Genomic DNA, 27806 nt, shown 5'->3' on the forward strand with positions numbered 1-27806 from the left:
AATTGAGAATCTTTCTTAGAATTTTATGCAGTGGTCAACAAACGTCCATTATTTTTCTACGTTGTCCCCATGTGGTTTAATAAAATGATAAATCTTTAAAGAATATATTTTAGAATGCGCAGTTATTCATGCACCGCCTGCTGCATCCTTTCATTTGACTTGAGCCTCTTTCTTAATTTTTGAGCAGTTCAAATATCTAATAATGAATAATAAGATCTGGCGAGTATGACTTATGTTTGTTCGCAGGTATTATCGATACGTCGTTATTTAAGCTGATGTGATTTCATTCAGTTATTAGGGGATGTTCCTTAACGACGTCTTCAACTGATACAGTGTATCCGACATATTCGAGAACAGTGCTAGGAACTTAGACTTGTACACTTGCTGGAGTGACAGACATGCTTAACCATACTGAACTTTTATACATTTAAGAATTTTAATGGGTTCCACCCCTTGACAAAGCGCTGCTCTACTGTTGCCCTGGCGATACATTTTCCTAGCTAAATTTAAGGGGGGCAAAAGCCCCCGATGTGCATAGAAAATCTCCATCCCTTCTCGAAATCACTCTCAAATCATCGACGAAAGTATTTATGTTTAAAATCCCTTAGTATAAACTGTAAGATAATTCCGTCAGACAAATGAATCTATAAAATATAGCAAAGTGACACTTGGCGACGCCAGTTGTCGGTCTATCATCTCTACAGTGATTAGGTATTTTTGTAAAGAGGGCGAATCCGCATTTGTGCTAAAACTCAGCATATAATATATATTCTGAATTATTAATTTCCGCATGTATGTCGTTTGGGGGAAAATTTTAATTGTTTTTTTATTTTTTAAATAATTGTGAATATGTATTTGTATTTTAAAATGAAGGTTTTTAATCCCAGCGCTCACGCACTATGTGGTTTTACGCCACTTAGTTTCCACCTCTTACTGTAATACAGTTAAGAAATAATAAACACAAAACATTATCTATATGTATATAGAAAAAAGATTAATCATTTAATTGCCACAAATTTAATATTAAATCATGTTCAACAAGATAAAATTGAATTAATTGATTAACATTGCTTAACTATACTTGTAACCCATCAAAAAGATTTACCATTTCTGATTGAATTACATGTGTCATTCTTTGACCGTACATACATATGTACACACTACGATAGAATATAAAAATAATATATAATCGCTCAGTGGCTATACGAGCCTGAGTGGAGAAACATGTCAGCTAGATTTTGTTTAGCGCTCTTTGCGCTATGTTTGTCGTTCTCTTTGGCGGTCAGCAAGAAGGAAAGATTTTACAAAACCGAATACATAGAAACACCACTAGACCACTTTAGCTTTGCCACCAACAAGACGTTCAAGCTTAGATATCTCATGAACGACACGTATTGGGACCGCCAGAATGGACCTATATTATTCTACACAGGAAACGAGGTGGGTAGTTCAAATTGATATTTATACACGAGTCAATTATATTTCTTGACATCTGGCTTCGAAATATCGCAAAAGGTTATCGAAGAATGGTTCAAGGCTTGCGAAATTGCAGCGCCCCTAGAAAAATAGAAATGAATTGATGATTTTATATAAAAACATACTTAAAAATACTTTTATATTTGAGAAAACCATAGCGGTGCAACTATTATCCCTTTGACAGCGGATGACACCTATAGAAGTCATCAATAAAATCGCCAGTATGCATTGGACATTGTAATATATATTTTTGTATAATTCATGGTTGAAAAACACTTTGATTTATTGAAATAATATTAAAATAACTTATGGCATAAATAGGTGCTCCCCCACATATTAGAAAATTTCGAAATGTCGCACAAAAATATCATCCGAGGTGAAAGGGTTAATGTAGCTTCATATTACATACATACTTCCACCACATGAGGAATGTTAGTTATGACTATATTCTGTTCAAAACACACAGTCAGTAGATAGCATTTAACAAAATCATTTTATTGGTCTGCTTTCACCAAATAAGCCCGTCATACATTTTTCAACTATCATTATTTAACCGATACTCAACATTTAGTCTTTCTAAATAGGTGCATGTTTGAGTATGCCGATTCTTTGGAATCGCAATGCAGAAAAACTAATTTAAATTGTAATTTGTTATAAAATGTGCAATAGATTTCTTAACCATTGGAAATTGAAAATATTATATGTATTGATAATGAGTACTAAAATGTGCATATTTTAGAATAGTAGTAAATTTTAGTTACCAAATAATAATGCCTTTATTATCTGGCTTATACTTTTTATTGGGATTTTATATTGTATGTATGATAATAAAATATTTTTCTTATCTGTACACTTTTACAAAAGTATTACAATTAAATAGATTCTGATAACTGACAACTATCATAAACTATGTTTTGATCAGGTCACCATGATACTTTTATGAATAATAGACCTCATATATATTTCAGCTAAGGTATTTGTGTATACAAACATTTCATTAATTACATTTCTGATATATGCCAATGGTGAAAGCCTTATTCTCTCCAAAAAGGAAATAATTCCATCAACTCTGAAAATAATAAAATAATAGTATGGGGGATGAACCCAGTTTGCCCATGTGGATACGAACGACAGAACTCTGATCATGTGTTGTGGGAATGTACGCTTTTGAGAGGTGAACATGAGGACCTTATTTTGGCGTTGTAACTTATCAACTCATGGCGTCCGATGGAAATCTAAATGCGTTTGAGCGCTTTTATGAGACCAATGGGAGACGGGACCAGTATAAAAATCTTACCTCTTGACTTTTATTAATTCAACTCAGCTGACCACGAGGAACCAGAGATTAGAGAGACTCAATTCTAAAAACTTATAGGCTCTACTACTCTCATTCGGCACCGCTGCCCGATTCTGACACCTACAATTTTGTTGTAAATCAGTACTTTCTTTTATACAATAGACTGCAGATTCAGTATCGGCTATGATCTCCATAAGTATTATTACTAATAACACTCAATTCCATTTTTAGGGTACTATTGAATTATTTGCAGAGCATACGGGACTCATTTGGAATTTTGCGCCAGAGTTAAATGCATTGATAATTTTTGCAGAACATAGGTAATAAAACAGTTTCATTTAGTAAAACAATAATATTATTTAATAACTGTAAAAAACATCATTTTAATTTTAGATACTATGGAAAATCACTACCATTCGATAAAGACTCCTACAACTTAAACAACGTTGGTTATTTGACATCATCTCAGGCCCTTGCAGATTATGTAAATTTAATATCACATTTACTTAAAAACAGTAGTGAAAACAGCAATAATCCTGTGATTGCTATTGGTGGTGAGATTTTATACACATATGCTGATCAAAAATTGTTCGACCTTATGCCAATAAATTGACTTATAAATCTTATTAGTTCAAAACCTAGTACTTTTATACATTCTGTCAGCAGCGCTTTCATCATATTTTAACGCTGTTTCTCTTTTTAGCTCTTTGTCAAAATATATCATATGGAATTAACGAAATTCTCACTTCAATATTATTCTATCTATTGTTCGACCATTCATTATTAATCGCTTGATTTGGGATTTGTGCTATTGAAAACTTGTAGATCTCACCTGACCTTCAATCATTAAACTCTTCTTTGGTCTATTAAACACAATTGAACTGCCACCGATGGTATGCGTAGTCTGGCAAAAATCAATAGTAGTAGAGTCCAAGTTTTATAAGCCACCCAATTCAGACTGAATAAGGTCGGACACTTTTGGATTAGACTTATTATACATGCTTAAAATATATAATTTATTATAATAGGATCATATGGAGGGATGTTATCTGCCTACATCCGAATGAAATATCCTCACATTGTAACCGGAGCGATTGCAGCATCCGCTCCAATTTTGCAATTTAAAGGATTAGTGGAATGCGATATTTTTAACAGGATCGTAACGGCTAATTTTAAATCAGCCAATGCAAGTTGTTCGGATAATATAAGAAAATCGTGGTCTATCTTAAGGTATAGTAATTTTTAAATATAAAATAAGTATATAAATGAACAATCAAATTTTGCTTATATGTATAGTAATTAGATAAACTTCAATGTAATTAAAATATCATTATGATGAAAGACAATTGATTTTTCAAAAAAATTATGAACTGATTCCAACATTAATTATTTACATATAGTATATTTTTTACTAATGCAATTTATTTTAAAGCGACATATATATGTATATAATTTTTCAGGAAGAAATTAAGCACTCAAACCGGAAAAGATTGGTTCTTCAAAGAATACAATATATGCAAAGCGTCTCAAGACGATAAAAATGTCGTCGATACCGTCATAAGTTGGCTCGTGAATATTTATACAAACCTAGCGATGGTTAACTATCCTTATGCAAACGATTTCTTAGCACCGTTGCCGGCATATCCTGTTATGACAATGTGTCAATATATTCGCAACACTTCACTTAGCGATGATCAACTATTACAAGTAAATAATCATCATATTGAATTTATCGCTACAATATTGATAATGATGAGATAATATTATTTTTATTTTACAGTCACTATTTTCAGCCATAAGTGTTTACACTAACTTTACGGGAAGTACTAAGTGTAACAACCTCGGTTCAACTTATCCAAGTGGGTTAGATGATGAGGGATGGGACTATCAGGTAATATAAATACAGAATCAATAACATACATGTTCAGTTTTTGTGGTTTCTTTAATAGTAATTTATTAAACGAGAGGTATTTTTATACCAACATAATTTTTCAGTCTCAATTCCATTATTATTTTTTTGTAAATCTTCCGTTACAGCATACAATCAATAGATATCAGTATACGTGACCAAGCTTGATTTTATTTTAATTATTCATCCGTGATATGATAAAAATCTAGGAAATCCTAATCTATGCTGATTGATCAGAATTATAATCATTTAATAACCACTGATTTCCATCTCTGTAACACAATACAAATTGAAAAACACAAGATTCAAAGCCAGATGTCTTCTATGACTAGTCTGTTGTTCTAATTTATTATTTCAAAATTCCATGGGTGCATTTTTACTGCACAGTGTTATCGTTAAAAGATAACTTTGCAAATAAAAACATAGGTTTTTTTGATTCCATCTTTCCCAATAAAACACTTGAACTTAAATTTAAAGTAACCTTTGTTGACAACATTACTATAAAAGGAATTGTGAATATATCTGCTTTATAAACCATAAACAAACTTGTGCCTCACCTTAGTTTTATTTCAATATGTTCAAAGGCCTGTTCGGAAATGGTAATGCCCATGTGTTCGACCGGAGTGCTAGATATGTTTGAAAATTCTACATGGAGTGATGAAAACTTCAACACATATTGCAAGAAGAAGTGGAACGTCACGCCGGCGTACACTTTGCCAATTCAGGAATACGGCGGCGACAAGTTGAAATTTGCAACAAACATAGTCTTCAGCAACGGACTTCTCGATCCGTGGGCGAGCGGCGGAGTCATGAGGACTCTCAACAAGCAAACGATAGCGATCATCATTCCGGAAGGAGCGCATCACTTGGATCTGATGGAGCCGAACATTAACGATCCATTTTCGGTGAAGATAGCCAGAAAATTCCACATGGATATGATTAAAAAATGGATACAACAGTCAAAAGTGAAGTAAATATCAACAGCTTAATTCAATTAAGGTAACATTGGTAATAAAATAAAAAAAATAACTTATTGAACATTTATCTTTATTGTTCTTTTTTAAGATGAACAAGAATTTCTTACATATAATTGAATATAATGTTTAATATTTTATAATGTAATATTTTTATTATATTATATACTACGGAATAAAAATAATGCACATATTTCTTCCTTCTTCACCTGTAACCAACCTTCATCAAACTTATAATTTAGACATCGCACAGTGAGTGTACAACAGTAACTGTAAATACCAATTATTTTCGAAATATAAGAACAGATTTTTAAACTAATGTTTTCTTTTTTACTTTTTATTTAGTAATCTAAATGTGCAATGTTAAATTTCAATATTTATAATTTTCTTCTAATTTTTACACTTTTTACGTTTTACACTCACTGTGAAATATTATTTTAAGTAAAATTTAAAATACTTATTCATTAAATATTATTTTTTAAAAATATATATCAATAATAAAACATAATAAAAGGCACAAAGCAACAAAAAACAGATACATCTAATTTAAAAAATCACAATTATAAAAATGTATGTACATAGGAATAATTGAAAAAAATAAGCACTAATGTTTTAAAGATGTAATTTTAATAATTCTTTAATTTTATTTAAAAACAAATATGTGGAATTATGTGTATTTTATTTCTACTGTTTACCATTTTTAAATATGGGAATATTTAATCGTCAAATTATTTCTAATTGCTTAAAATGTAATGGATAGATAAAATTGTTAATTACCGTATTATATATTATAAACCTTCAACTACCATTCAGATCAACATCAATATCTGAATCTACAGATAAAACAAAACCTAAATAAATGCTTACACAGTAATGTAATGGAATAGAATTTAAAAAAAATCTCAAATAATATAAAATGAATCCTCAATATTCCTTAATTATAATATAAAAACCAAGATACAATCCCCCTTCAAAACTAATCTACTTTTGCGTAGAAAGAAAATCGATTGTGGCATTAACGTCGCCATCCAAATTTTCCAAAATGTTGAGTAGCACGCCATTTTCATTGGAAAAGCCCATGTCAATCATTTTCCTCAGCACATCGGCTATACGTGCATCTGCAACATAATTAATATTTTAAATTCCAAATTAATATTTTCTATTTATAACATAACTAGATTTAATCACACAGGTGAGTCAAATGAAAACAGTAAAAGTGAAACAAAATTACTCTAAAATTGGCAGTAGTTTAAAATACATCATTAGTTTTTTGATTAGTGAAGGAAAAACAATGATTAACAAAAAAAGTATCATCAACAATAATGATGCTTATCGTTCACTAAGCAAATATACAAGTTGATTAGTTGGACCTATACTTGATTTGCATTAAGTCAGTTCGAGAGCTATCTAAATATAAACAGGAGTAAAGATAAATATATCGAACATATGTCCGTATCGTGTGATTTAGAGCTAATTGTAGGGGCAAGCTTGCAATCTCTTTCTAAATTATGAATAATGATGAAATGGATAGCTCTCAAACTGACTGTGTTGGCGCAAATAGTGTAGTTATTAACTAACTCAATACTTTTATTGATTATACTAACTTGGAGCGTGACGAACTTCAGCAGTGTCACCAGCGGTATTTGTATTTGATTGGTTATTGATGAGACGAGTCGGGTTTTCGGGGATGTTTACTTCATTTCTCACCAAACGATCGTCAGATGTAAGGTAATTTTGGTAGAATGAAGTGGAAGTGTTCACACTGGCTACAGTTGGTGTTTGCGGGTTGGCTACGGAAGTCAAAGTAGACAACGGCAATGTCGCTTTTCTAGACAAATCACGAGAGGATTGTTTCGGATTTCTGACGCCTGTCAATATAGTGTTAGCATGAGAATTGGTCACAGTCACATTCGGCGGACGCATGGCTTCGCCCATGGGTGGAACCCTGTTTGGTGCATAGTTTCCGCGCGGAATGACAGGCATGTATCCGGGTGGGTATCCAACCCCGACTGGGTGAAACATGTTGTTACCACTGGAGTAAACGCTGTTGTTGAACGGCGTTGACATCGGGTGAGTCTGATTTGAAGCCATAAACACAGAATTGTGCACGTGAGAGGGAATCGGCGGAGGAAACTGCGGCGATACATAGTTAGGAATCTGAGGTGAGCAGAAACCGAATATTGGCTGCGGCATTTCTGAAGGTGGCACGTTACCAGCTGCAGTAAAATTGGGAATATATGTGAAATTCCTGGATTCGTGATTTAGAGCACCCGGTGGCGCAGTTCCAGTTTCCGTTGGACATTCTTTGAACATTTCCATAGAATTGATGAAATGGATCGGCATCGTATTGTTTGGCTGCATGGTGTTACGGATTGGCGTCACGGTGATACGGATTGGCGGGATTGCAGAATCCATTGGTGGGGTTGCGGATTCGATTGGCGGCATTGCGGAATCGATTGGCGGCATTGCAGAATCGATTGTTGGCATTGCGGAATCGATTGGCGGTGGATCAAGCAATACGAATCTGGTTTCTTTATTTTGTAAATCGTCCTTGGTCAATTTAACTTCCTCTGTGCATACTTCAATGTTCTTGCGAAATGCATTAAGAAAGGTATTCAAGTCTTCCTTGTTTTCGTTCAACATGACATTCATTGGTGGCTCTTCTAAAAAGTACATAAATTACCATTATATATTTCACACAAGACACGAGAATTTCAACTAAAATATTACCATTGGATTCCTCTGGATTTAGCGTAGTCACTTTAACCTCTCCTTTGCATACTTCCATCTTCTTGCGAAACGCATCAATAATGGCATCCATGTCTTCCTTCTTTTCCTTCAATACGGCATCCAATTGTGCTGATTCTATAAAGTATATAAATTATCTTTATTTTACACAAAACATGCGAATCTCAACTTGAAAATTACCATTGGACTCATCTGAATTCACCATAGTCCATTCGTTTTCTGACTTCAGAGTCATAGACTCATCGGATGAACTATCGCTGCAGTCCACGACCGATACCTTCTTCTTGCTGACTTTAAAAATGGATGGTTTATTTTCGACTATGGGAGCTTTATTTTCAACTATGGGAGCTTTATTTTTAACAATTTCAGCAGCTACATCTTTTGCAACTGGAGTGGCGTCAACTGGTATCGGTAATTTGGCTTGCAAATTTGCGTCCATAATATTGTCAATGATCGAGGCGATAGTAGCATTAAGCAACTTAGCCTGGTTTTGGTAATCGGATGGATTTTGGGAAGTAGTTGCATCCATTTCGATCGGTTTCTTTTGAGGAACACTCACGTTCACTTCGATCGGCTCACTCTGAGAAGCAAAGTCCGCTTGAGGCGGATCGCTTTTAGAAGCAGTCACGTTTTGTTGCGAAGTCGAAGCGCTCTCTTTCTTAAGCTCGTTAGAAGTGGTCGCCTGCTTTTGGGTAGCCTTGGCCTTAGCCCACGCTTCTCTAGCCTCTTCCTCATTCGCCGTTTTTAATTCGCCGGCCAAATTTGTAAACTCGTTGAAATATTCACCGAGCTTTTGGTACAAGTTCGGATGAGCTTGATTTTGGAATAAATTGGCAGGAAGAGTGAATCTGCAGCGTCTCTCCCTATCGCTTGTTTTACTGTTAAATTACAACGTGTTTAGTAGCAATTAATTCGGGAAACAATCATTAAAAAATATAAATGACATCTAGAATCAATATCAGACATACTACACTTTTGAATATAATGCAAAACTCATAACACATTAGCTATTTTGATAGATATTACACCATATTTATTAAATTTAATGAAAAATCATACAATAGTATTCTAAAATAATATTCATTTATATTTTAATTATGGACATATCTTATTTGATGTTAATATATTTATATCTGAACACGAAACTACTTTCACCGAATGTCTTATTTTTATAAAACTAAAATACAATACTCTCAAGATAACAAGTAGCACCATAGAAACAAGCTATCTCAATAAAGTAGTAACCAAATGTCAGTTAACTATAACTTTTATTGAGACATATCTGTATAATTTTTATATATCCAGTAAAGAAGCCTTATAAATGTCTGATACTGATTCAAGAATATGTATAACACTAGATATTTTATATTAACTAATTGTTAAAAATATTAAAGCATACCCTTTGCAGTGTTTCTTGCCATATGAAAAATCTTGTCCCTCATCTTTGTTACCCTTCTTAATGTGATTGTTCAGCCATTCGCCGAGCTTCGATCCTTTCAAATCGCACGGCTTTAACGAAAACTGTATTATTTATAAAATATAAATAAACTCATAATTTAATAGCGCAATTACTTACCAGAGAGCGCACGGGCTTCGGAATACGAAGCATATAATGAACCGAGTGCTTATTCTGCGATTCGCACTTTTGACACAAATCAAAGTCGGGGCATATCAGACACTTGTACCGATATCCAAATATTTCGCCATTACAAGAGTCGCACATGATGCCGACATGTTGCGTGCGACTGTTAGATCCCCGCTCTATAAAAAAAAATTAAAATATAATCAAAACTACTATTAAGGTTTAACTAAGCTTTCAGTAAACTCACTGCGGGTGGATGTAATGAATCCATGAATCTCTTTCACGATCTGATCTCCGGCATTGTTTGGATCGACGTAGATTACACGGAGCTTTTTTATGTCAGGCATCGACTTCAGAGCGAAAGCTAAGGCTTCATCGCTGTTTATGGCAACATTGTCACCCTCATAATCTGAAAAAAGATTTACAAAATCGTATTACATCCGTCTCACTAAAAATTCACGAATGAAAACTCTAGTGATATATTTATTAACAGAACGTTCTGCTGCGAATTTCTAGGTCAATGCAACTTTTTCTATAGAATAATGTTTAAGTAAGAATTATTATAATTATTTAAATTACGTTCCGAAAACAAAATTATCAAAAACAAAAGTAATGAAAAATATGTGTTTGGGAAGCTTGTGACTGATTTATGCAAACTTATTAAGCATGTTTATCCAAATTTTTATTAATACATTACGATTAAGAACGATTTCGTATACGAGCAATATTTAAGCCAGTGAAATAAATTTATCAATTTAAGAGATGATTGCCAGTCGCAATATTTTTATTTAACTCAAAGGAGCCCGCCAGTTAGCAGTCAACTTTTTAAATTGTGTGGATGTAAATAGATTACCATAGCACAAACTCACCCCAAAGTTTGGAACCTCTATTACTAGATCCACCAAAACTGTGCAACGGAACGATGATTGAGCAGGCAATAAAGTATTAATTACCAGAATCCTAATGATATTTACAATTTGTCTAGTCTTCCTCAGGAAATAGACACAGAAATTGAATTGTGAGATGAATATGTTTATCACGGTCAATTTAATGTTGCAATGCATCAAAAACTTCTATGAGTTGGCAGATGCAAATATTCAATAAAAGCAAGCGTTAAAGGATGTAATATAACTGGGAACAAAACGCAGGCAAAGCCGGAAGGAAATGAAAGCTGTTGGATATAATTTTGGTGGAAACTATCAATTTAGATGGCAAAAAAGCCCATGTGTGTACGTATATTAAATGTGGATACTATAACTACTATATATTAAATAATTATTGTAAATTTAAATGAAACCTTCATAGCACCAGAAGATGGTAGACAAAATCTTGCAAAAAAAAAACAGACAGTTGATATTTGACACTTTGCTATATTGTTTTGATCTTAAATCAACAAGTCTCTAATAAGATTGGCACTTTTGATATTGGGTTTTAAAACAATCCACAAAAATTCTATAAACCTACTAAGATAAATATTATTTTTATTCTTTCGTATACATTATATTATGATACAACGTTGCGAATTGTATATATTCAGGATCCATATAACAATTGAAATTTTAGATCTATCCTAAATATATATTGATTGAACCCAAATTCCTACAAATAAAATCTGATATCCAAAAATAAAAGTCAAAATAAAACCTTAAAAGTTGTCCTGTAATTTGAGTTATATCAATAGTCAGGCAGAGCAGTAGCTTGAAATTACTTCTGCATTTGCAACATGCATAGAACCGGAGAAGCATTGTTGCTTTTTTTGAGATGAAAACCATTAAAATTTACCGACAAATGAAAGTTGCATGCCTGGAAATGAAAACCTGGTTCATTGCGGCCAGCAAGAAACAAAAAAAAAAGCGAGCAAAGAATAGCACCATACCTCATCAAAACTGAAGAAATTCCATAAGCAACTATCTCCGATAAAGATTAGAGATATTTTAGGAACATTTAACTCGACATGCATAAGACGTGCTCAAGAGGGATATTAATGCTGAAATTGAATCAAAAAGACATGATCGCAACATTAGTGTATATGCCATGTTCAATGATTCCAGAGCTGTACTTAAAATAGCTGCATACTCGTCTTCAATGATTTCAGTGAATGAAATTGTACTTTTAAAGCACTATAAAACATTTATTGAATACAATGAAGATGTAAAAAAATGATTATTTTTTAGTTTGGTACATTGAGATAAAACAAATTGAAGGTTTTCTTTTGACTCAACCTTGTACTATTAATTGTTATATTTTTATTTCCAGATCATTTTTTTACAGCAAGAAACAGATCAATTCATTTATTATATGGTTTTCTTTTCAATAAAAATAAAAGTAATTATAAACAAATACATTTATCATAATATATCTACTATCTGTAGTACACAATAATATGCTTTATATTAGTTTATATTAGTGAAGTCAGAAACATATTGATAACTTCTTAATCAAGAAAATTGTTTTTAAACATATTTGTTTACGGGTATAATTGGATGCCATATCTCGCGAGGCGCGGGTTAAAACAGGTCTCGTGCATAATTACTTGTGTGCAAAAAAATCGTCATAACTTTTAAATTATCTAATATAATTTAATACAATTTAAAATTTTAAGCTCAACATATACTACGTTTTCAAACTCAAATGATTTATCAAAGAACCATTAAGTAAAACTAACACAATGCGACAGGTCTGATAAATATCCTTTCTGTCAACCCCATGTCAATGAACCATCCCTATCCAGGTATAAAAAAAAGGTTTGAAAAGGTTTATAAAAAAAAGTTGCAGTACAAAAGTAGCCCATTAAAAATCTGGCATAAATACGATTTGTTTCAAAGTTTTGACTATGTGAAATAAAAGAATAGTTTATTATTTGACAAAAAAATATATAACAAACTATATTGATTTTTATTACAATTATTCGTATACAAAAAAATAATATATAAGTGCTTTGTGAACTGTGATCTAACCGAGAGCAATAATATCCGTCTTAAAAATAACCTGTATAAATATGTTACCCGACTTCCACCTCCAGTCAACAAAAAACGTATTTTTATGGGTCCCGCATACCAGCAACAATTAAAAAAATTTTTTTACGTGTTCCGCAAACAATGTGTTAAATAGTGGTCTCCGAAACATATCCACCGTGTAAAATATATTGTATGTCAAAATAGCGATTCCCTGAAATTAGCCTAGATGTACGCAATGATCGATTACATGATATAAAAAAGCAAAGAGGTTCTCGTTGACCTGCATGGGAATTTGTGTATCGTCACCATGAAAGAAGCTGTTTGGACATTATTCTTTTTCTGCAAAAATTTCCATTCGAATTTCAATAGACTTTCAATTTTCAATGTTATGGTTGTGTTGAATAATACAATAAAATGGGAACGAAACACGGGCAAAGCACGGTATGAAAGCTAGTACAGATACATATTTCTTTACCTTGCCAATTTATTTTATAATTGGGTGGACTTGCTTGCAGACAAGGAAATTCTTGATTAAGTTTAGATTGCAAATATAATAAGTTCGTTTCGAATTTCTTCTCGATGTTCAAGTAACGAAATTCAACATCCCCGCCGATCTCAAAGGCCACTTTAAAAGTGGTCGTTATTATTTCGTCCATCGTTGATCCTCTAGTTTCTGCAGAAAATCAAATAAAATATTAAACAAATTGTTTATTTTATAGTGATGAAAGAAAATCAGCGATATGCAATTCATTATGTTATATTAAAAATACAAACCTCAAGTTTTCTGCAGAAACTGTAAAAACACTTGTAACGTCCAAGTACTGCAAAAAAAAAATACATGTCTATTTAGTAATAATTGTTGTTATTAATAAATGCCTTATAAAAATTGCAATTAACACATTACTGGTCATTTAAAAACTTATTAGCGTAATCATAATTATACATAAATAACTTTTGTATAAGCCCTAGTTACCTAGCCTTTTTGCGTGTTCAGATTTTACTAACGACAACTTAATTATTGATTTTTGATATAAATTTAAAAGGTTAATTTTTACTCATTGATAGAAATTACCAAGTCATGACATGTTGCAATCTTTATATTTTTCTAGAACGAAGTGGATAAAATAAAAGTCATTTTTAGACAAGTTTTAGGGAAATATACCTAAAAGCCATACCTGTGAATAGAAACAATGTTTAAACAAACACAAATGTAAACGAATCGACTTATACAAACACTTGTGTATACAAGCGCCTAATGTACATTGAGTTTGAAGACAATATTAATGAGCAACATATAAAATAATTATTTGTGCATTACTGTTGGACAGATTAGGTGCGAGAAAACATTGGTAAGAACTGTGAAACCCTTATGAATAACTCTTTGCAACGAACAAACAATTCGTTTTATGGAACAATTTATTTTTAAATGGACGTATCTCTCAAGATAATTCCCGGTAAAATAGCACCAGAAAAGAGTGCAAATTTGCGAATTTAATTAATATGAATTACGCCCTTTAGTGATAAAGTGAAAAAGTACATAAGAGCTACAAAACTACATACAATGCAAAATCATTATTCATCAATGACGATTACTGATGCAACATACTGATGGTACTGAAATGGTCCATTTTAGTGTAAATACATGATATTTATCTTATATCGTACTAAAGTGAGGTTATGGGATATAATAGAAGGTGGTTAATTAGAAGGTAGTTGTTTTAATTTGTGATGTCAAGTGCCGTAAACGATAGGCGATTATTAATTGTGAAATGTAACGTTAAATCGTAATAATATTAGCGATACGAACGATCTATAGCATAAAATAAAGATTGAAAAAAAACATGATCCGCCATTACGAAAACAATGGCGGCCGCCGAAAACAATGGCGGCCGCCGAAAACGCTTTTTCATCGCGATGACTCAATCGAACACGCAATAACTCGCAATATGTCGATAAATCGACTTTTCACGCGATAAAATTCCCGACCGATACTAATAGCACCAAATATATCGCAAAACATTGCTTACGACATCAAATCAATAATCATGTTTTGATGTTTACCGAAAATACGTTACATTTCAATCGTCCGCGTCGAACGAGAGACGCGCGGACATAACTAAATAGATACACTAACGCCAGTTCGTGTAAAGTGAAAATAAGAACTCACTCGTCTCCTCCAGACGTCGAACACCAACTGCAGCTGCGACGCAAAACACCTCCTCGTACCGCACGTCACTTTTGCGACTAATACAAAGAGAGTGTTACCATCAACAAAAAAATGATATTGATCGTCGATGACCAATTGAAAATTTTAATTAATAATAGATAACTACTTGCGTTGTCTATTAAAAGTATGAAATATTATTATAATGTGAAACGTTAATTCAATTTTGCGTTTTATTGTAGGAATTCTACGTTTTAAATGAGATATTTATTTTTGTAAATTTAAATTTAAAATTATTCTCAATGAATATTCAAAATTAACTGCTATCGATTAAAAAAATCAATATTAAATAACCACACTACCATTAATTTTATGCTTTCTTATTTATCTAACATCAATTTGCTGATTAGTTCTAGAATATTCTATAATTAATAAAAACTATTTTTTGAATATCTTATCTCTTGAAAAAAATGCAAATCATTTCTAATTAATGACAAAGCAAATTTGACTTTTAAGCGTCTTAACAAATTTGCAATTAAGCGCTCTTTTTCTGTAATTTGTAATTTATAATAATTCGTATAGTATGTAGTCATATTCCCGATTAAGCGCCCTTTTTCTGTAATTTGTAATTTATAATAATTCGTATAATTAACATCTCTTCGTAATACAAGAAAAGAATATTCATAAATTTTATATTATTATTCGACCCAATACTATTTTTATTACTTACACTTGATCCATCGATCGATACTGTAATTGCATTATCCCATTTTAATAAAAGCGCTTCATACTAGTCTCTGTTGAATGAGGTTCTGCGACAATTTTTTCAACTAACAATATCGTCACCATCCCGGGTATTATTTTCGGCTTAAAAACGAATAAAGGTCTGGTATATAAAAAGGATGGGGTACCAATTAAAAACCCCTCTGACAATATCCTGATGGAAAAGCACACACTTTTCATTAGCATTCTAAATCAAATTTTTTCTACTTTAGAACAAGTAAGGCGATTTCTATAAATGCTCTCACACGTTTAGAGGGGAAATGGGCCAGCGAAATTGTGAAACAAACAGGAGTCGGGTTCAATGTTTGATATAATTTGATCAACCTTTTCTGCGCAATCTCACGTTGCGTAGCGTCCCGCGCCTAAAGACTTGAAATTGTCGATTCGTCGGCTTACGCAACTTTTGGGCTTTTCTTATGGCTCTCTTTGGCGCATTTTGCACTTGGATTTGCACATACACTCGTACAAAATTTAGATAACACAACAACTGAAGTCCAGAAAGTATTAACAGCGAGGAATTTACGTAGATGGGTTTTAGAACAGCTAGAAGATGATGCTGATTTTTCGAAGAAAATTCTTCTTCTCTGATGAAGCACATTTCCACCTCTCTGAGTATATTAATAAGCAAAATTTCTGCATATGGGGCGAGAAAAAATTACATGCGATTCACAAGAAACCATAACATGCCCAAAACGTGACTGTTTGGTGTGCATTGTGGTAAGACAGCGTCATTGGGCTTTACTTTTTTTAAAATAATGAAGGTCGGACTGTCAGACAATGGTGAGTGCTATAGACGCATGATAACCAATTATTTTTAGCAAGAATTCGAAGATATTGACGTAGAAGACACATGGTTTCAACAAGACGGCGCAACTTGCCACACATCGGGTGAACCGTTAAATGTTTTGCGTAAAAGTTCACAGTTGGAGCACCTAAAAACCAAAATCCGCCAAGTTATAACCGAAATATTGCCCGAAATATACGAAAAAGTCATCGAAAATTACATTGAAATAATTAGCTGTCCAGAGATGACCATTTAATTGATTATATTTTTCATAATTAATGAAATATATCAAATGTTCGATTAATAAATTACCATCCAAAGATGCTTTTAAATTTATGTTTTTTTTAGTCAGAATTTGAAATTGGATTACCTTTATGTACAGGGCCGGCCCTAGGTTATTTGGCGCCCCAGGCAAAAACTAAATTTGCGCCCCCCTCCCCCTATTAATACTTGATTAGCGCAAAAATAAAATTCAAATTAAAGTAATAATATATTATATTTGACACCATGCTTTTTTTTGCGATTGTGGGTATTTAATAATTTATAATTTATTTTTTGTCGTGATTTTTTACGTGTGAAATAATTTAAAGAGTACATAGTAGTGTATAAAAAACTAATATCAGATTATATTCTTTAACAATATTGTTTGATAATTTTAAGTGAATATTGCGCCCCACAAGATTTAGCGCCCCAGGCGATCGCCTGTACTGCCTGCCCCTCGGGCCGGCTCTGTTTATGTATATGAGTGTATGTTTGAATTACAGCATGTATTCATAAAGAATAACCAGTATTTATAAAATAGGATTTGTATTTTAACCTCAAGGTCAGTTTAATGTTAACAGATGGTTACAGGGTCATTTTAAAGGTGTTTTAGTGGCAATTTGTTTGGTTGGGGTTACAACATTGTCACAACAAGCAAAGTATATTCTCCGCCGTCGCTCTGTTGTTATTACCGTTTTGTTCGTTGCTCTAGAAACCCTCGCGTTTTACTTACAATTTGTTGGGAGTTATTCATTAGATGTCCACTGTTCTGACCACCGCTTGCTGCTGTTCGTTCACGCCTAACCTGTCCAACAGTTGATATATTTCTAAAATAAATAATATGTTGCTTATTTATTTTTATAAATGTTATATTTTTTTACTTCACACGATATTTAAATTCTGACGGTATGCTATTTTTATTCTAACCATTTATTATTTATTCTGACCCTGAATATTATAATAATGACCGTTCATTTTTTTAATTTTGTTCGTCCCATATTTTTATTCTAACCGTATGCTATTTTTATTTAAACCATATGATATATCCTGATTCTGAATAATATAATTATGACCGGGCTGGTAATAAAATTCTGACCGAGATTTGATTTTTATTCTGACCATTTAATTTAGTGCCATTGAATACATAGATTAAGTAAAAAAAAAGAGGAAAAATTGGTAATTTTGAACGGGACGAAAAAAACGGGAAATAATCAAGAACCTTGGAAAAAACGAGGAATTTATAATAAAATAATATTATATAAAAGTTCCCGGAGACGATCAATCGTTACGTGATTGACCGTTTCGAATGATGAGCGATTGATGCTGCGTCAATCGCTATGACTCATTCGTTTTGTTGCGCCGTGGAAGAAAGTATCGAATCTGTCAAATTTTTCTGATACACTACCGGGATATCCGGGACGGTTGACAACCATGTGTTCATACACTAAGCACTAGATAAATTAAATCGTCGTCTAATTAATGTATGTTATAAACAGCAATGGTCCTAATTTGGACTGTTTGAACAATCCGCCAATCTAAATTTTCATCGTTCTCGTCAATCACGTAGATTGTGCGCCTGCGCATTGAAACCGTTTTTGTCTCGAGCGCGTTCGCATGAGCGGCTGTCATGCCCGATCGCGATTTTGTATTGTTGCTTATATTGCTGTATCAAGATTTTCTTGTATTATGGAGAGTAAACTATTGCTAATGCAATGATTGACATATTATGGTCTTATAAACCGGTGAATTTGTGTAATAATATTTTTAGGACTTAAGAGAATTTGTGTAATAATATTCACGTGGTAATATTCGTCAATTAGTTATTTTTGTAATAATTCTGATTCTACATTTAGTAATAAAATAATCCTTTATTCAATTTTATGCTAGTAAAAAACTCTTAATTGAAAAACAATCACAAAAATACATTTTAACTAGAAAATCCGAGTGCTTGCAAAGCACTCTTCTCGAATTCACACAAACATGGCGAAAATTGTTACAAACGTAGTATTTTAAAGTATTCAAATCACATATCCTATATTTTCTTATGTAATCGCTATGTATTCTGGACATGGCAAAGTTTTCAAATGACATGCCACAAATTGTAATGCCGTTCATACATAAAACTTTTAAATTTTTTAATGACCATATACAACTAAGAGTTTTTTCAGTGATTTCTGCAAAGATATAATAAATAATTATGCCTTAAAAAATAACAAATGATTCATGTCAGTTTCTCACCTGTTATTTGGGAATCATTGGATAAATCCAGGTTGGTCAATTCAGTACAATTTGAGCAAATCTTCATTAACAACTCATCATTGACAGCTGCATCTGAACATAGCTTAAGTGTTTTCAATTTTTTCATATCCACTATCAGCTCCAGTTCTGAGCTTAATCCGTAATTGCTCAGACATAGAGATTCAAGTTGTGGAAACAATTTTAATACGTTAGATATATAACTTTTTTTCAAACTCGCACCTTCAAGGTGCAATTCTTTTAGATTACTCATATACACACATACTTCAATAGACAGAATATGCTGTAAATCCGAATTTATTAAGCTGAGCTTTGTAAGATTGTTTAAATGAGCAAAAAAATCTCTTGAGGAATGTTTATCCATGATTACTGGTTCTCTTAACCTGAATATGTTGTTGTGTATGCCACATCTACGAAGATGTAGGGATTTCAGATTGCTGCATTTACGTAATAAGTAGCTCCAGTGATATGATTGTAAATTGACGACCGACAGCTCGTTGAGATTGGGACACAGTTTGGCAACAACGTACAGTGTTCTGTTTATATATTCATTAAATTCAATGTTTAAGTGTAACGTTTTCAAATAACGACCAATTTTAAATAATAATAAATGCAATTTGACTGTCCTCAATGTTAAGCCCCATTCCATTGATTTTAATTCAACAATACCTGGAAAAATGTTAACATTTAATTAGATTAAAAGCAATTTCAATAGGACAGTGGTTAAACCTACGTGAAACAAAATGAATTATAAGTTGTTTTCAACGAGGAAGTTTAAAATTAATAATATAACAATTACACAGATCCAGTTATAACACATTGAAGTTAGTTGCGAGTGTAATTAATATTTCAGAAATAGTTTTATATACAACAAAATTTATTTACCAGTGTGTATGTTTACATATATGCATGTAAAACAGATTTAGAAGAAGAATAAACAGCATTGATAATTCAAAACAAAATAAAAATTTAAGTTTAGTATCAATTAGCCTAAGTTCCGCTAAGTTCTTACCAACTATATAAGCAATGATATTAATTACCTTTGTATTTTTCGCGGACGAGATATTTCCAGCGTTTGCTGACTCTTTCGGATTGAATCAATTGTTTCAGCGGTAGATAGCTGAATATTTTCATAAAACAATATTCGTTCACCACATTCAAAATATTATTTTCGTCTTGTATATCCACATATTCGTTCTGAAAAATAGACATATCAGAATATTGTCACATGATTAATTAAATTTGATCTTATGAAATTACAACTGTTGCAATATCCGATGATGGAAGTACACTTTTAAACATATCTCCTAAAACAGAATAATTTAATTTTTTATATATCTATATATAAACATATATTTTTATAGTTAAAATATTAAAATTTGTACCTATTTTAGTATTTTTTTGATGCCAAAAGTCCGCTGTAGAAGCTTTCAATAAAACACCTTTGATTACGACTGTGCCACGTATAGCTCTTAAAAAAAAACGAAATAAATTAATTTTTCAATAATTATAATTTAAGTCAATATTTTATGATTGAACGACTGACTTGGATGCTTCCAAGGAATTGTCATATGTGATCAAAGCATAACTACCACGCCCAGTGATTCGAAACTGTTTGAAGAAACAATCAACGATTTTTCCGAAATAACCGAATTGTCGGAGAAGATCTCTGGATTTCACCTATAGTATTTTTTATTTAATAGCAAAATATTATGCAATATACTATTTATATTCGAGTCTTACTTTGTTTGGGATTCTGGATACGTATATTGTGGTGACTGGTATGTTCTCACATGTATACATTATGTTTTCACGTGTATTAATCATGTTTTCACGTGTATACGTTATATTTTTACGTTTAAACATTATGTCTGCACTTGTTTATATTATCCTTGTGTCCGTAAGTGGAATATTCTACCGATTCAGTTTGGAGCAGTATTGCGATACAGTTTCGTCACTGGCAAAATTGGCGCTTATCTCCTTATGACTTTGGGACTTCCCCATGCACGTAATTTTTAGCGGGTATTTTAATGATGAACTGATTTTTTTATTTATTTAAAAGATGTTATTAATTACAAAGAAATACATAAAAATAAAAAGATATTACTTAGACAAATATCTTGAAATTTTAAATTAAATTCCTCTCGAAAAATGTCGAAGAAATTATATAAAAATTTCAATTTATAAAAACGCATAGAAGTTTTTACTTTTTTATCGTTAGTAGATATGTTATACAGGACTATAAATTACCGAACATTTTACTCCCTCCCTTTGTTTTTTATCCCTCCCCTTTCTGCGATGTATATATCATCATATGGCAATTATATATATATATATTTTAATTTCCTTGTTAATGACAACTTGCTATGAATTTATTTTGAATGTGAAAAAATACTAATAATACTTATTGGTGTTATTGAAAATATTATTCATTATTACTAAAATATTTTTTATCGCGAACTGCAACCTATTATTTTACATCGGTGCTAACACAAAAAAACCTATCGTACAAATTTCCCATGGTATAATAATAATGATAATAATAATAATAATAATAATTTTCTTAATTCTAAGTTTTTTCTTTTGCGAAGTCACAAAAGTTGTAAAAATTCAAGCCTGTTTTTTAATTATTTTTTATTTAATTTTTTGGATATGTAATTTTGAAAAATATATTTTGCAAAAAATATAAATTTTTTAATTATTTTTCAATTTTTCCATTTATGTGTAATTATTTACTATTACAATTTATAATAAAAAATATAATATTTTTGGAACACTTCAAAAAGAAACCGGTGTGTTAAGTGGTTAATACTTAAAAATGAATAATGTGCAAATTCATAATTTAACTTGATAGGAAATATGTATTATTTGATAAGTTATTATAATATATTTTTTATTTAATTTTGTATAAGCCGAGTATAAAGAGTCCCCGAGACGGTAAATTGCGATTGTCAATCGTTACGTGATTGACGCTCATTGATGCGATTGATTGACTGTTTACAGTGGCAAGTGAAACGATAAATTGTCTCATTCGATTTGTTGCGCCGTCAAAGGAAGTCATATCGAATCTGTCAATTTTTTTTAAACAATCCCGGTACACTCGGGACAGTTGATAACTCTGATATTAGTACCTGCTGATCTGTCAAGATGATTTCCAACGCATACTATTGCGGTTTCTACTCTGAAAAAAATAAAAAGAATCATACGTTTGTACAAATTGAGCCCGATGATTATAAAAATACTACTGCTGCACAATAATAAATAAATAACAACTTAGTAATTGGTATGAATTTGCTTCTCGTACCTTGGAAATGATAAAAATGGAAAAGTGTGAGACTATATTCTAAAAATTAAAAGAGAACATTGCTTTTATTAATATATTTAGCTAATATAGCTAATAGTCTACAAACTAAACATACACAATATTATAATTTATTTGTTAATGCATTACGGTGTTTTTTTTACTCCATTGAGGAAATCAGCTACATTTTTATTTTTTGCTGATTGTCCTAGGAATATTATTATAAAAAATTCACATTCAAAGGACATCTCGGAAATTTTTGTTTGAGGAAGACAAATTGATACGGTGAGCTAAAAAAGGGAATTTAAAATTTTTTTGTTCAAGGAGAACAAAGAAAGGCAAAAGATAATAGAGAGAAGGCAAAGGAGGGCAACATTCTCGAGGAGAACAATCCTCATCAAAGGAGAACGTCTGGTCACCTTACCAATAAATAAATACAAATTAATGTATTGTAAATTAAATGTAACAACAGTGCAACTATAAACAGGTTATAAAAAGAAAACAATATAATTTTTATCAATTTACAAAAATATTGTTTATACCCAAGAGCGTTGTGGCTGCCAACAACGTATTCCGTCCAATTTGTGACCACCTAACTTAACCTAAAGTCCAACACAACGATGTTGACAGTATTACCACAGACAAGTGCTGCAATGTTTGTATTTAAAAATGAGTCAATCTGTTTATTATTTTATTTTAATCTTCAAATTTTCCCACCCAAGAAGACCGTTTTTTCCCCCGGCGCATCCCTAGTTGCTATTGATTACGAAGATTAACATTAACCGATATTTTTCGTTGTGCCAACATCGTTTTGTGTTGACGCGTTTGGATTTGTGCGCATGCGCTTCTAGAAAGTTCGAGAAATATAAAAGCATATATAGAAGTGGCTCCACGACGCGGCGCAGTCGTCACTGTGACGTTGACGCGTGTGAATCGCAGTTATTCGATTGTTTCATTTGTGCAATACGGAACGACGCCCCATAGGTGTGTTTCTTCGAATGTCACGTTCTTTTTATGTGTGTTTAGCGTGCGATGAAGGTTTTTGATAGATTACATCGTCGAAAACCCTTTAATTTTTAATGAACTTGTTCGCGCTCACCTTTTAGAAGGACGAGTAGAATGGCACATGGATAAATTCTAGAAACTCTTCTTTAATTCTGTCATTAAAACCTTCATAATACGCTTTACTGTGTAGTTGTTCGATCAAGTTGCATAACTATCGAGTCGTTTAGTTTCAAAATACACCATTACTTTCTTTTCAGAACGATTCTGACTTTAAATAAAAGTTTTGAAGCTCACGTAACTTCTGTTAATCTCTTTCTAGCTGTTGAAAATGGGAAAGGACTATTATAAAATCTTAGGCGTATCTAAGGGAGCCTCCGATGAAGACATCAAAAAGGCGTACAGAAAACTAGCTCTCAAATACCATCCAGATAAGAACAAAGCTCCGGGAGCCGAAGAGAAGTTCAAAGAAGTAGCGGAAGCGTACGAAATTTTATCCAACAAGAAGAAGCGCGAAATGTACGACGCGGGTGGCGAAGAAGGTCTCCGCGGAGGAATGGGATCGGGAGACGGTCCAGAATTCACCTACACATATCATGGAGACCCCAGAGCTACCTTCGCGCAGTTCTTCGGAAGCAGCAGTCCCTTCCAAAACTTCTTTAATGTCAACGGCGGCGGAAACATGGACCGATTATTCAGCGGGTTCAACGACGACATGGATGTGGACATGGATCCGTTCGCCTCCATGGGCATGGGTAACAGACCCGGCGGAGCCTTCAGATCTCACTCGTTCAACGTGCACGGAATGCCCAACAAGAACAAGACTCAAGACCCGCCGATAGAGCACGATTTATACGTTTCTCTGGAGGAGATATCCAAAGGCTGTGTCAAGAAAATGAAGATATCGCGGAGAGTGCTGCAGCCGGATGGAACGGCTAATAAGGAAGATAAAGTGTTGACCATACAGATCAAGCCCGGTTGGAAAGCCGGCACGAGGATCACTTTCCAGAAAGAGGGCGACCAGGGTAGAAATAAGATTCCGGCCGATATTGTTTTCATCATCAGAGACAAGCCTCATCTCGTCTTCAAGAGAGAAGGCAGCGACATCAGATATACGGCCAAGATCACGCTCAGAGAGGTATATATCTATTCAATTTATTAATAACCTGCCGACACGCTCATATTTTCAGATTGATATTAATTGGATTTTTTGCGGTTTGTTTTAACGGGGTCAGTGTCACCTCTATTTTTGTGAATCGGGTGCGATATTTTTAGCAATAAGTGGCAAAGCAAGGAGCGTCGGATCCCGACGCTTTTTTTTCACTAAAGCGTTGCCCTTGTCAATATTTTCCCGTTTATTATAACGGCCTCAACATATGGTTATTCTTTGCCAAATACGGTTAGGCTGTGTCAATTGAATTTATTCAATGTCACAATTCATCACTGGCTATTGAGTTTTTTCTTAACAAAAATCCATCGCAATATATATACAGTCACGACTATTATATCTCTCACTTCAGTATTATATAAAAAGTCAACTATTCCTGAATTATCTGGGTTTGGCAGATGATAAAAATATATTATGTTTTTATCGAGCTATCTATTTGCTGTCCGAATTAGTCACATAAAAATAATACAAAAGATATTGATATTACGAAAAAACTATCAACTATCAGAGTAATGCATACAATGAGTTAGTTATGTAGCTTCGGGTGCAAGATGCAAATATGTTTTTAATGACTATCTATATACTATCAAGGTTAAGCAAATGAAAAAATAAAAATTATATTAGGCGAGCTATCCATCAACTATCATACTACAAAAACTATTTGGATTACAGTTGTATACTGCAATGTGCGTTTTTTTTAACTTCATAGCTGAAATATTTTGCAAAAGTTGTTCAAAAAACCTATATTATTTTCTTCTCCCTTTTTTTAGGTAAATAATAAATATTTTTTTTGTACATATGTACTCGAAAAGACACTAATAATAAAATTAAACAAAATAAATATTGATTTATAATACATAATTCCATCTTTGAAAATCGAAAATGGGATCCATATTTAAGCAGTTAATCTGCCTAATCCCGATAGTTTGTGAATTCTTTGTTATATTTAAGAAAAAGCATTTTAAATATTGAACAAACGATTTTATTTCAACTTTTAATCAAAAAACATTAATCGATTATCATGTTTGATGTTTGCGGTTTTGTAAACAACCCGCTATTATTACATGATATATGCGACAGCCAAACTTTCCTAAAATAGATAAAAGTTTAATTAGTAATTTATTGCTATACTTATTTTCTGTGTAGTGGTTTGTCATTACAATTAGATCCGATCTACATAATCAGTATTATTCGTTAAACTAAATAAATGAAAAGTATGGGCTACTAATGGGCTATTCACTTTAGTACACAATTTAATTAAATATTGGTATAATATAAATTTTAATCCAATGTAGCCAATAATTTTCAGAAAATTAATTTATTGTTATTTGTCCAATCAATACAAAAACAAACATCTGTAAACAATGAAATAGTTTGAAGTGTTGTGTTCAGATAGTATTTTTTAGAGCAATAAATTAAATGGTCAGAATTTAAATCAACTTTCGGTCAGAATAAATATCAAATCTCAGTCAGAATTTTATAACAGCCTGATCATAATTATGTTATTCAGGGTCAGAATAAATATCAAATGATTAAAATAAAAATATAGGACGATCATGTGAGTTAAAAGAAATATAACATTTAAATGGGCAATAAATTATTTATTTTAGAAATATCTTAAAGTATCTCGCTCGCACTAAAACTGTTGGTCAAAACAAAAGCGTTTGTCAGAACATTGAATACCCCATGAATAATTCTTAAAGAATCTATTTAATTGTATGTTGGATGCGAAGGTATTCAAAGGGATTAACGAGCGGGAATAACGATAGAGTGGCGGCAGAGAGCACACTTGGCTCGTTGTGTTGACATCGATCAATGTAGCGAGCCAAACCAAACAAGTTGGCCCTAAAGTACCTTGATACTGATAATGATTTGCCGACATGCGAATGACAGATCGACCAGTTACACCTATCTTCAACGTTACAGCAATAAAAACACTTTACCATAATTCTTTTGCCAACTGAAAAAATAATTCTGACCATCTCAAAATAATTCTTACCATTTAATATGAATTCTGACTAGTCCATTTTAAATTCTAACCATTTAATATAAATTCAGTCCAATTAATATAAATTCTGACCATCTAATATTTTTTCTGACCGATGTATTCTGATATTATAATATAAAATCTGACCTGAAAAATACAAGTCTTTAAAATAACTGCTTTTATAATAATTATAAATAAGATCTAAAATATTGTTTTTATTTGTTCTAGGCATTATGCGGCACAGTTATAACAGTTCCTACCTTGATCGACAAAAAGCTGACCCTTCATCTAACCAATGAGATCGTGCAACCTAACACAGTGAAGAGATTTTCAGGCTACGGCCTCCCATCGCCTAAAGGCACGAAGCAATGGACCGGTGATCTTCTCGTATCTTTCGAAATCAAATTCCCAGATGATTTAACCAAAAGTGCAAAAGATATCCTCTTAGACTTGTTACCGAATCATTGATAGAAATGGACCGATCTGTGAAGTGTCAAGAAGTTACATTGTACGTTTTAGTACATTGCTTTTTTGTGATAAGATGCTTGCGTTTTTTTTTATTTTAGTTAATATTATATGTAAATACTTCGAGTGATAGGTGTGTGTATGTTTCAAGTTTAATTTATATTTTTTTAACGATCGACGACTCCACGGCTATGATCATAATAGTGCTTTTTAACATGAATTGTGTGGTTGTAAGTGTATGTTTTTAAAAAATGCAGAAAGCCGCTTGCGTGGGAGTCTCACGTTTTCGTTGATCATAGTGAATATAGTGCATCTTAATGATTGTACATGTTTACGAATAAGTGTGTAAATACCGAAGCACCTGTAATATATAAACAATTATTAAAATTAATAATAATTAAATATTTTTTTTATTTAAAAGTGTTTTTCATCCGTTCAGTTCGAGAATCAAAGGTCAGATCTTTTGTTTGGAGTGTTTTTTTTCTTCGCTCTCTGACGAACCGAAGTAGAACTCCTGTGTGTGGATATTTTGGTGTTTAAAAATAAAACGGCGGGCGTCGGACATGTTACTATTTTTGGAGATGTGGCAACGTCGTTCAGCGTATGCGAATATAAACATGTCAGATGCGAATCTGTTTTTTTCCCTTTCCCAATCCTCCGATCCGAAGGTTCCGAGTCCCTCTGCACTTTCA

At 32.4% G+C, this 27806-nt stretch overlaps 4 protein-coding genes across 8 annotated transcripts; 2 read left to right on the plus strand and 2 right to left on the minus strand.

Annotated features, from left to right (window-relative positions):
* The first annotated feature begins 1132 nt into the window (after positions 1-1132).
* LOC148237823 (lysosomal Pro-X carboxypeptidase) lies at positions 1133-5849 on the plus strand. Of its 2 annotated transcripts, XM_088205088.1 has the most exons (8): positions 1133-1440; positions 3005-3093; positions 3167-3327; positions 3802-4003; positions 4234-4480; positions 4554-4664; positions 5267-5681; positions 5748-5849. In XM_088205088.1, exons 1-7 carry the CDS (start codon positions 1225-1227, stop codon positions 5654-5656), a joined length of 1416 nt encoding a protein of 471 aa, XP_088061214.1. In that variant the 5' UTR covers positions 1133-1224; the 3' UTR covers positions 5657-5681; positions 5748-5849. The 2 variants fall into 2 exon arrangements, with proteins under 2 accessions (XP_088061214.1, XP_088061213.1); XM_088205087.1 differs by having other exon boundaries at positions 5267-5849.
* Positions 5713-15189, minus strand: LOC148237824 (uncharacterized). 2 transcript variants are annotated; one of them, XM_088205086.1, is made up of 10 exons: positions 15111-15189; positions 13718-13764; positions 13419-13616; positions 10234-10395; positions 9981-10165; positions 9804-9913; positions 8585-9282; positions 8387-8521; positions 7261-8319; positions 5713-6774 (listed from the first exon to the last, which is right to left on the minus strand). In XM_088205086.1, the coding sequence occupies exons 3-10, from the start codon at positions 13597-13599 to the stop codon at positions 6638-6640; spliced, it is 2667 nt and encodes an 888-aa protein (XP_088061212.1). In that variant the 5' UTR covers positions 13600-13616; positions 13718-13764; positions 15111-15189; the 3' UTR covers positions 5713-6637. The 2 variants fall into 2 exon arrangements, with proteins under 2 accessions (XP_088061212.1, XP_088061211.1); XM_088205085.1 differs by having other exon boundaries at positions 9804-9925.
* A 3549-nt stretch (positions 15190-18738) lies between these two features.
* On the minus strand, positions 18739-21184 carry LOC148237825 (putative RNA-binding protein EEED8.10). Of its 2 annotated transcripts, none has more exons than XM_088205421.1 (7): positions 20935-21184; positions 20738-20871; positions 20577-20662; positions 20452-20498; positions 20232-20388; positions 19174-19860; positions 18739-19109 (listed from the first exon to the last, which is right to left on the minus strand). In XM_088205421.1, the coding sequence occupies exons 1-7, from the start codon at positions 21055-21057 to the stop codon at positions 18814-18816; spliced, it is 1530 nt and encodes a 509-aa protein (XP_088061547.1). In that variant the 5' UTR covers positions 21058-21184; the 3' UTR covers positions 18739-18813. The 2 variants fall into 2 exon arrangements, with proteins under 2 accessions (XP_088061547.1, XP_088061549.1); XM_088205423.1 differs by having other exon boundaries at positions 20455-20498; positions 20935-21183.
* Positions 21185-23393: 2209 nt separating this feature from the next.
* On the plus strand, positions 23394-27516 carry LOC148237826 (dnaJ protein homolog 1). 2 transcript variants are annotated; one of them, XM_088206002.1, is made up of 3 exons: positions 23394-23476; positions 23755-24632; positions 26878-27516. In XM_088206002.1, exons 2-3 carry the CDS (start codon positions 23826-23828, stop codon positions 27115-27117), a joined length of 1047 nt encoding a protein of 348 aa, XP_088062128.1. In that variant the 5' UTR covers positions 23394-23476; positions 23755-23825; the 3' UTR covers positions 27118-27516. The 2 variants fall into 2 exon arrangements, with proteins under 2 accessions (XP_088062128.1, XP_088062127.1); XM_088206001.1 differs by having other exon boundaries at positions 23817-24632.
* Positions 27517-27806: the final 290 nt, after the last annotated feature.

This window comes from Plectrocnemia conspersa, unplaced genomic scaffold, assembly GCF_051122295.1.
Source record: "Plectrocnemia conspersa isolate PC_06_02 unplaced genomic scaffold, ASM5112229v1 ptg000002l, whole genome shotgun sequence".
Taxonomy (NCBI): Eukaryota; Metazoa; Arthropoda; class Insecta; order Trichoptera; family Polycentropodidae; genus Plectrocnemia; species Plectrocnemia conspersa.